Source organism: Synchiropus splendidus, chromosome 5 (genome assembly GCF_027744825.2).
Source record: "Synchiropus splendidus isolate RoL2022-P1 chromosome 5, RoL_Sspl_1.0, whole genome shotgun sequence".
Lineage (NCBI taxonomy): Eukaryota > Metazoa > Chordata > Actinopteri > Syngnathiformes > Callionymidae > Synchiropus > Synchiropus splendidus.
The window spans coordinates 4,422,443-4,433,310 of record NC_071338.1 but is presented as its reverse complement, the minus strand read 5'-3'; the positions used below and the strand labels follow the sequence as shown (position 1 = coordinate 4,433,310).

The 10,868-nt window shown below is 40.1% G+C and overlaps 1 protein-coding gene across 1 annotated transcript in view; it reads right to left on the bottom strand.

Annotated features, from left to right (window-relative positions):
• atrnl1b (attractin-like 1b) overlaps positions 1-10,868 on the bottom strand; it is a 50,488-nt gene continuing 39,620 nt past the window's right edge. Inside the window, exons 24-29 of the mRNA XM_053864592.1 lie at positions 9,812-9,969; positions 7,406-7,467; positions 6,422-6,500; positions 5,141-5,248; positions 2,746-2,860; positions 1-1,202 (exon numbers count right to left, since the gene is read on the bottom strand). Of these exons, the coding sequence (XP_053720567.1) occupies positions 1,078-1,202; positions 2,746-2,860; positions 5,141-5,248; positions 6,422-6,500; positions 7,406-7,467; positions 9,812-9,969 (647 nt within the window). The 3' untranslated portion in view covers positions 1-1,077. The remainder of the gene's footprint in view (positions 1,203-2,745; positions 2,861-5,140; positions 5,249-6,421; positions 6,501-7,405; positions 7,468-9,811; positions 9,970-10,868) is intronic.

Below are 10,868 nucleotides of genomic sequence, written 5' to 3'. Positions count from 1 at the left end.
TTCAGGTTGCTGTTTATTTTCTGGCAGTATGACCATGTTTAAAATACACTTAGATTATTATGGTTTTCTCACATTACAACGGTTCCTGTGCAATGACAATGTGGAGATTTCATTTATACAAAACACTATCAAGAAATGCATCACAATTCTTAATGGCAAGGAAACAAAGCAAATGCCCTCAGTGCTTAAAAATGTCACACTTGCGAAGACTTCAAAAATGTCACAGGGGAAAATTACACAGGAATCTGACAATGAAAACAAAAACAAACAAACATGAAAGGCTTCTTCTTTTTCTTTTACAATTTCAGTATAACAGACATACATTATGAGTGTAACAAGACAAAATAACATGTAACAAAAAAAAAATCCTCAATTCCATTGTAACGTACAAACATGGAAGATCTCAAAACAAGCAACAAGACATACATTTTTCCATCATGACACTGTACAGCGGAGGCTGAAGGCAGCTAGGCCTAAGAAGCCTACACAATTTTGTGTTTAAAACTAACAAACCAAAAAAAACTTGTAAGAATAAGGATAAGGTTACTGCGTCTGGGGCCAGGAGCTCAAGTGTCAGAGTTCCAGCAGACGAGTTCTGTCGTGATGTTTGTCATTGCGGCCCTCACGTTGATATATAAAGCAAACTTGTCTGCAATTTGAGACTCCATGCCTCCATATCTTTTGATTACACGTGATAAATATGTACAAAAAGAAGAGGCAGATCAGAAATCCAAACTGGCAATGAAAGGAAACAAAATCCTCCACTGGTTTATCATTTCAAAACGTTGCAGTGTTCCATCACAAAAAGCAGCTGTTGAGTAGTTGACCAACATGCTTTAGCACCATAGAAGGCCACCAGGCAGCCCATGAGAGTCTTCATCTAAATACCTGCCCTGATGAGCAACAGAGAAGAAATTGAGAGCATGTCACTGAGACAGGGCAAAATTGCTCTGGATGTCAAGCTGGTGAGGCTGCACTGAGCTAAACATAAAGGTAAAAGCTTGCTTGCATCCTCCGAACATAGTGTGAGTCATGTCCACTGTCTGCTTTCAAGAGAAAGGTCCATGTGGAATTGAGTCAGACACAGGTGCCCTGGTGTGGTGCAGCAAGAGCTTTTCTGGTTTTCAAGGACTGTGACTTTTCCTTAAAATCTGCCGGCCTCTGCTGTGATACATCAATGAGTGCACTGGCGACGATGATACCTGCAAAAGAAAAATGTCAAGAAAAAACAGACACCTTGGCTGTTTTTGATTCTCAGAAGCATAAATATTACTTGTATTATGGATTATATTGGATAAATTATATTGTATTACGTATTATAATTAGGATAGTGTGACATCAACCAGCAGCTGTTGTGAATTATATAAAGGAGCAGTTCAATTTTTTCCTTCCCAGCACAGTAAAATTCACTGGAGTGACCCCCCTCTTCTTGAGGGAGTGTCTTTGAATAATGTAAACTCCACCTACTCATTGCGCTAAAGGATCTGAACTGATTGTGGCATTTTCTCTTCATACATAAAGCCAAGAATGACTGATGAAAGCTGGTCTCACACCAACTTCAGTTGTGCTTTGAGACAACACCAGGGTGTTTTTAAGGCTCCGCACATCATCCCTCCACTCAGTGAAGAGTCCCATGTCTCAGAATAGGTCAATTGAGGAGCCCGTCTGTGGCAAGCTTGTGTTCATGAGACCACTTCTTCATGCTATTTCCATTCTTAAATTTTGTAATTAATGGTGTGCCATTGTATCAGTAGCTTTTAATTTTAACACAAAAGCTCAATGCGCCGTTATTTTTATTTTATTTTATTTTATTTTAATAGATCCACTCATTCATGACCCCCGTGGAGTTTTGACACAGTTGATCTCTTTGGATGCCATGCGTGCTCCAGCAGCAGTGTGTTTTGGATCATTGTCCTGGACAAAGCGATAGTCTGATCCAAAATGTCGTCTTATGTATGCCGGAGCATGCTCTTTATGGATATAGAGCCGGAGTGGCCAACCAGTCAGAGGCTAGGAGTCACGTTGTTTTAATGTGTTGCTGAAAAGAGCCATATCCTACAAATATGTAAGGCTGTAAGGCTCACCTGAACAGCTGGTCACGTGACTTTGCTGCAGTATAGCAGTCAAAGCAAATCCCTGTGTGTCACAGGGTTGCTGGTTCGCGTCCGTCTTATGTCTCTTGTGCATATATTTTTAAAATTCATACATTTTACCGTAATCCTCCTGGAAATATCAAGTGGCGTACATAGAAATGTGTGTGCCATTTATTTTACCTTAATGATTTTTTTACGTGGCTCATGCCACCAATAACGTCGCCTTGGTCTGTGTGTGTGAGCGACGCTGCAGACTAGTGTCTCCACTCCACTGAATTAAATGGACTTCACGACGATCAACAATGAACAATAGGTGAGACACAAGCCATATGTTTAGTTTAGGGAATGACAAAGTGAAACAAGGAACTAAGTGATGTAAATCGTGTTGCTGGTGGATCTGATGACTGTCTTCGGACATCGGCAGTGAACATGCTGTAAGGCGCCTCCGCCCCCAGCTTGGATCATGTACGCCGAGGTTTATTGTTAATGTTTCAAAGTAAACACAGGTCAAAGTCTGTGTCAGACAAGAAGAAGTGTTGCGTCATATCACGACGCAGACCCTTTCAGTGGAAACCAAGGGTAGTACACCATTTGTAATTGCAGCCACAACACAGTCCAGTATTTATCCATTATCTCTGGCAGTGTTTGTTACCAGACTGGCCTGGCGGGGGAAAGCCTGAAGGTCCAGATGGTAGATGTATGAGGACTGTCAGTACAGCAGCTTTCCCTCCTGAACATGGCTCCATGGCTACAGGCTTAGGTAACCCCTGAAGAAAATCAAAAATATTTGCTGTTTGGAAAGAAGAAGAACATGGCAGCTGCAGTCCACAAATCTGACCTTGGCATCTAATTTGGTACTTTTATTAGCCATTTGGTGCATTAGCATTGAAACTTTTTACATTTTGCTGCGTGGGATTCATAGTTTTCTGGATAGACAAAAGTTAGGTGTTTACAAGGAGCGCACTGACGATGCAATCATCTGGTCCGAGTAAATATGTCGATCATGTATGATTCAAACTTGCACTTATAATTAGGGATGCTCCGATCAGTATTTTTGCTGCCGATCACCGATAACGATCATATGGATTGACAATGAATTTGTATTCGAAATGATGAGACCTTCTGTGTACATTATAAGAAAAAATGAACCATTAAATCATTTTCATTCAGACACGCTTTAATATACATCTTATAGAGGCAAAATATAGAAAAACTTTTATGTCAAAAGGATGACTGAAAAACATTTAATTCGATGTGAGACGTCGCAATCTCTTAAGGCTTTGCTACGTCGAAATATTTGCATACTGGCCGTGGGACTTTGAGACAGAGATATTTCAAATGTTTCAGATTCAGGTGGCTAACAAATGCTGTACACGACTCCAAAACGGTGATGGATTCAGTCGTTTCCGTCTCCGTGTAAACGACACCTGAGACAGGCTGGTCATCAAGCTCAGTGAAATTAATGATTATTTCCTTGGGCAATTTGCTTAGCGTTCGGAATGCCATGCTCGGACCGGCGGTTGTCGCCTGTCTCACTTTCACACGCCCGGAAAACTCTCTGTGCCCAGTTGAGAGATGATCCTTTAAATGGCGTAATTAATTTGAACGCTCTTTCCTGCACAGTATTTTCCTGTGCATGTGCTGCATGATGCAAACTTCAAATGACAGATTGAAAGAACCTCCACAGCAGACATGCTGCTGCCGAGTGAGCAGCAGTGAGTAGTAGCGGATGCGTCGCAACCAGCGGCCCTTCATCAGAGTGCCGGCTGTCACATGTGATGGACAATGACAGGTCGTGATCGGCAGTCACAGAGCATGCTGAAATCGGCTGATCATGATTGGTGACCAATCGATCAGAGCATCCCTACTTGGAATCATAATCAGCTCCTTTATTCTCACTTTGCAACTTTGTTTTCATTTACTGGTGTGTTGACTCATAAGGTGGAAAATCACTGTTTGGAACACGTGAATGTGATGATCACGATCCGGTCAAAACTTGCATTTTGCATATTTAAGCACAAGAATGTGTTGTGCAAATTAGTGATTTTGTGTTTACCGTGGGTCTTGGGTGTGCCAATTAAATGTGTGGAACGTATTTTGCTAAGAGAATGTCTGTTACCCATTTTATAGTATTTATCACAGTATAGTGTAGATACAGCCAGGAAAACGGATTAGCTTTGACATTAGCCGCTAGCGGACGAAAACATATATCTCATGTTCTATCTGTAGATGCTGCAGCTGAATCATCTGTTCTGCAGACCTGCTCAGAGCTGGTGAGAGATACAACCACCGCCAAATTTCATCATCCCTGCGATTATTCGTCTTTATTTTTCTACAGCATCGTAAATGATGGTGGTGCACTGCCATGGCTTAAAGGAGAGCTGCCAGGCCATCCAAAAATACATGTAAAATACTCTCACGTGATCAAACATATTTAAACAAAGTGAAAACATCAAAACAAACGGACAGCACATAAAACATCATGGAGGTGGAGATGAACATGAAGGTTTTCAGCATGTTTTTTCACGGGCGTATCCCATAAGAAACACCACAATGACTGATGCAAGTGGTGCATTCCAGACGGACCTGTGTTGACTATTGCATCTTGTAGATTTATTTCTCATAACTAAAAGATACTGGTTTGTTGTCACCAATTCAGTAAACGTCAAAACTTCATTCTGCAGTTGAATTTTTTTTTTTATTATCTGGGTCCATTGGTCTTGCAGCTGCTTCAGCCTCTCGCTGGATCCTGAATCACAGTTTGATTCCTGATGTTGAATGATAAGATGTTTCTACAGTTGTCTTGCAAGTATAATCTTTACAGTGTTGTGTATAATGCCATTTGTACATTTTTCGCTGTTTTGCCCCCCATAAACAAATAAATGTGGGATGGGAGGCGGGACCAGAGAACCAACTTTAAGACAGCTTTGAATTTACACTCATTTATCAGTGGGGCTGCTAAAAGCAAATATTCTACTACATAATGTTGCTTTAACATGAATAGTGTGCACACAATCTTTCTCAGTGTGTAACAGCAAAGGACTTACATCAGGCATGGAATGCAAAATCTTGCTTTGCTTTCTGCACACATCCAGGGTCACTGTCACTGATGCAAACGGACGACTGGCCATTTGTTGACGTTCTCTCATCAGTTGCTGCGACAAAAAGAATGAGAACATTAGACACCGTTATTCTATATCATTCTGACACTGAAGTATCATTTGCCTTGAAACAGTCAAGTTAACCACCACTTAATCCTGTTCAGGGTTGCGGTGCTGGAGCCTATCCCAGCAGTCATTGGGCGAGAGGCAGGAATACACCCTGCACAGGTCACCAGTCCATCGCAGGGCACACACACACTACTCACTCAGACATGCACACCTAGGGGCAATTTTAGAGTGTCCAATTAACCTAGTAAGGATGTTTTTGGACTGTGGGAGGAAACCGGAGAACCCAGACAAAACCCATAACACACAGGGAGGACATGGAAACTCCATGCAGAAAGTGTGAATCACTTCAGTGGAGCTGCTGTGGCTGACGTGAATACAATGAGTTTGACATGTACTAGAACAGCAATAAAAGCCTCTTGGATGAATAATACTTCATCTTTTTGTGTCCACATCAAGAATGAGGACAACAAATAGTGGGAGGAACAGAACATTCCGACTCATAATCAGTGATAGTGCTCCTTCACTGTCAGTCAGGAATTTGTGTGTTTTAACAGTGATGTCACAAAGTGTCCCCAGTCTGTCTCCTCGGGAAGCATGTGTGGTTGTCCTGCACCAATGATAATAACCAGAACTGCAGTCAGGATCTACACCGCATCATTTTAAATGCCATGTTTATCCTGTTATTCAAATAAGACGGTTTAAGCATGATGAGGAGATATATTTAATCAGATGCATGCGCGTACATTGATGTTTTAAATTGTGCACATTGACCAATAAAGACCTCAGTTTAAAAGAACTGGAACGCTCTATCAATTGTTAAACAATACCGAAATCAATATTGATACTAATTGGCCTATTTCTGTTCCTCTTTCTCCCCATTGAGAATCGTAAGCGAATCGCTAAGGAACCCAATCGTAATCATGAAAATCTTATCACTTCCCAACCCAGCACTATCCAAGAGTGCATTTTGAAAAGCTCGTGGAATAAGTCATGCATCAGGTATTTGAGGGCTCAACATGTACTACGGCGGCGTCTTAGCAAGATTCATGATCTCATTTCACATGACATTTTCATCATCAAAATCGCCAATGATGTGTGGAAAACAAAAGCAAAACATGTAACACACTCGGAAGAGTGTAGATCAATTAGTGGATATACCTCTCTCCGTCGTGAAGCCCAGCAGGTTTGCTTGATTTTCCATACCACTGCTGCCACGAGCAAGAGTGACAAGAAGCAGCTGTCGATCCAAAGAAGATTTATTAAATTACATTCTACATTCTTGTACATTCCATTGTCGATTAAATGACACACTACTGCCACCAAAATAAAACAGTTGGGAGTTGTCTAAAACCTGAGTGTTTCTAACACTTCGGTTACAAATCACTGGCATTAGAGGACTACTGGAATGCAATTATGCCAATAAAAATACTAGCTTTCAATCATGAGAAGTAAATAATTATTAATCATCTGCAGCCGCGTTCACCTGGTGTGTTGCTTAGGGTGCCCAGGTTACACACAAAAGTTACACGAGTACTGATTGTGTTCTTGTCATTTTATTATGTTAGATTTTTCCCCATTTGAAAAAGTGTCCAGACCACCACAACCCGGTCCATTTCTTGAATACATGTTGTGACTAGGATGGGTACTGACTTTAGTTCCACCTGTACGACTGAGTCCAGATCCATGAAAAATTAAATGGTAGCATTTTTTGGAAGTTAATGCATCATTGTGAAAATGACAATGTGGAAGAGTAGGTGACTTTCTAAGCCTGACTTGTATGGCGTTATAATTGTGTAAATATCTCAGAGATTTTGAGCACGTATGAAGATGGTTTGCACACACGTACAGTAAGTTAGAGCTTTGAACCTAAAATTTCCACCATCAAGCAAAAAACTCTTTTGTGTTCGATAAACTTCACTTTTTGCACGCCTGAACAATGACCGGCGAGCGCTCAACCTGGTCTCTGTGTACAAGCTTGGGTTTTCTTTTTACACTAGCGACTGAGCATGTCTTTGGACTGTGGGAGGAAACCAGAGAAGCCAGAGAAAACTCAGGCTATGGTACTCAGTGTGTGTATGAAGGTTCTATGGGTTTCTGGGCTTCTGACATTTGTATTGTACATGTTACTGGAATGTAACTCACCTGAAGAATGTGACAAAGAATTGCACTAGGTCCATTATACTGTTATGTTGTGAGAAGGCAATCTGAAAAAGACAAGGAAAAAAAAACAGGCAGCATGTTAAAACAGGATCCTCTTTGTACCCAAGTGACAGTCAATTTACTGGGATACTGACAGCCATTTAAAAAATGCATGCAAGATGATAAGTTAAGAAAAGTTCATTTGACAAAGAGACTGTCTACACATGAAAATGTTTATGCATCCAAGTGGATATGAGTGTGGTTGAACTAATCAGCGAAACATAAGTACAAGAACAATATCTAGTCAAGGCTATAAATATGAGGATTTTAGAAGTGGATATACGTGCTGCTTTTCAGATTTATCTGGGTAGATTACATCTGTCTGATGAGATTTCAGACTATATGCCGAGCATTTTTGGACATGGTCATAATGTGGAAAGCGGCACTGAGATCCAAAATAAAGAGAGCTTGGAGCTTGTCTGTTGCTGAAAGGAGATCACTTTTAGGAGATCCAAATCCAAAGTGGAACTTTTCTGAAAGAGGTTTCACACACCAAAATCCGAAATTTGGGATGGCACCTTTCACCAAAAAAAGCCCAATTCAAAATCATGCTGCCCTACTGGACAAAAAGATAGAAAAATAATTAATAAATAAAAATAATTCACCGAGACCTGCTGACCCATCTTTGAAAAGTGCAGTGGTAGAGCTGACATGGAGTTTAAGACCGGAAATCCTAATCCTTCAATGTCAGAGAAGAGATGACGCACCGCAACGAACAGAATAATACCAAATGGGAGAAGTAGGAACCGTTTGGCCTGAAGGGTCGCCTCAAATGGGTTCTGCCCGGTAAATCATTACAATATTATATATGTTTATACTGGACTGTAAGTTTGGGTCAATCAGAATTAATCTGTGAAACCATCATATAGGACCAGAAAGTTCTAAAAAGGTAGAAGCATGACATATTTAGTTGTTCGCTGCAAATTGGCAATTCTTTAGCACTGAGAATGAGCTAAGGCTAAGTTTCAAATTAAGCAGACTTTTCTCGCAAGGATTAGATCCAGTGTAGTGTATGGACACATATAAATTACTTAAGTGTGTTATTTTGCTGCCCAGTTATGACTGTGAGTTGTGGCTGCAGCTAGCACAGATTTTTGTTCATCACTTACACGTCAGAGAGCAATCAAAATATTCTAAGCTTCAATTTCATAATGTATATAAATAAAGCTTTGTTTATACTTTTTAGAACGCTGTACACAAAGTGCTTATATATTAACATTTAAAACATTTGAGTTTTTTCTTTCATTGAAGGAAATCTAAATATTGATGAAACCAAGAAATGGATTTGTATTCTCCAAAGCCATTGGTGTAGAATTCAAGAGTAAAAAAATACCTGAATAGTTGTTGAATTATCGTGTCACCACTGTATACAACAAAGAGGAGGAGATCTCCAGCTACGTCTCCAGATGACAACGACCCGGATGACGTCTGCTCGGTTTCACCGAAGTAAGCCCCAGCACTAGCTCACGTGAGTTTAGAAGCCTTAATGCCTGTATGGCTAAGATTATCATTATCTGTTGTATTCTGTTGAAAAGTTTTCTGCCATTTTAACTTAACTTAACTTTTGCACTGTATTTTACAGAATGATGCTATTGGTCTTCATCTGATTTCTCATTGTTCATTGTGGATACAACTCACTGCTCTGTCCAAAAATAAACACTGAATGCTTTCTGGAGTGTGGTACATTTACGTACACTGACTTTAAACCTGAATGCCCAATGCAGCCTTGACTTATTTCACATAAAGGCGAGTTTCTGTATGATGCAAACATTAAGTACTGGTATCATCCACCATGAACCAAGATAATTAAATGAGCAAAAAAAAAATTGAAAGAAATATTTCGCAGATCGTGTCACTGGCTCAATGCCTTGAGTGTTGGGCTCTGGTTCATACAAATGCGGTTGTTGTACTACAAGAGTCATGTTTGGTGCTTTTTAATTCATATTCTCCATGTAACTTTGGCAGCAGCTCACATCACCGGGCGGAAGAACCAGTGACAACAGAGTCAACACAGCACACTGTCCAGGTTAGTGGAGGTGGGAATGCCATGCCAACAGAGCAAACAGTGCAAACCAATCAGAGGGGGGCGGTCCAAGCCAAATATGGGCAAATCGGATAGAAAACCCATTGTAACATAAGCATCTGTCAGAGGGGCATTTTCTGGTCATTAACATGGCAAAACTCAGGGATTTTTGAGCCCAAACATAGAATCAGTCTGTATTTGGAACTCATCACCTTATTATGTATTGTACTACTAGCAATGGAATATAAAGCAAAAAAAAAAAAGTGAGTTCATTCATATTTCTTGGATTCAGAAGCCAAAAGAAGGGAACATGCTTAGGTCCTCACCTGTATCTTGATGGGCCATGAGAAGTTACTGACATAGACATAGAAGGTGATATTGGGGTTGCTTCTGAAGGTAAACTTCTCACAGGAGAAGCTGTCTCTGTATTCCTTGATGTTCGATTTGGAGACGATGGGCACCTCTTCACCAGAGATGGTACCAGCTAATAGGACACAAAGTTCAAATTCAGCAAACAATACTCAGATATGATGTTAATGTAGCTCAAAATATATTTTGAGTTAAGATTCCTCGAAGACTACTTTGTTTTACAGAGTGTCAAACAATTGGTCTTTTCTCAATCAGCTTTGTTGTATTATAAAACTGGCTCACATGAGAAAAAGAATGACCAAGCTTCAGTCACCTATGACCCTGAGGATAGTTTCCTCGGAATTTACATGGTAACACAACCTAAAATACAGCTCAGGGTATGCGATATGAAAACATTAGATTGTGAACAATTTGAACATTCAAGTGAGGAGATCACATGGATCATCACATTCTATACACTAAAGATCCAGAGGTGTCAATTCAGAAAAAGCTAAGCTATGGCAAGCATGGCTGCCAATACTCACATGAGCTTCTACTCCGAGAGCTTGCTGTAGTATATGGCAAGAAAACATCATTTTGATTCACTAGGTTGCCAGTTTGTCCAGGATGCCTCTTTTGCATTTTTGTTTTACAATTAATGCATTCTGTCGTGAGCCATTTTGGAATATCATATTTAATTAAAAAAATATCATCAATAGAATAAGAATTATCAATTTAAAAAGATCCTAATAAAATGTATCAATATCTCTCAATTAGGGCTCCAACAATGAATTGAAAAAAATAGATGAAAATCGGTTCTTAAAAAGCCTTGGCAACGAATTTGACGATTGATTGATTGTTGTGTTGCATGATTGATGTCTAGCTGACATGGAGAGCTGATGACGTCAGCAGACTGTAGCACTTGATTCAAGCACCCATTCATGTATTTCGGGTTCAAGCCAACTCACATTGCATTAAAAGAGTGATGAAATGGTCTTAAATCTAAATAACCCAGTCTGCTCCAAGCCACTGCAC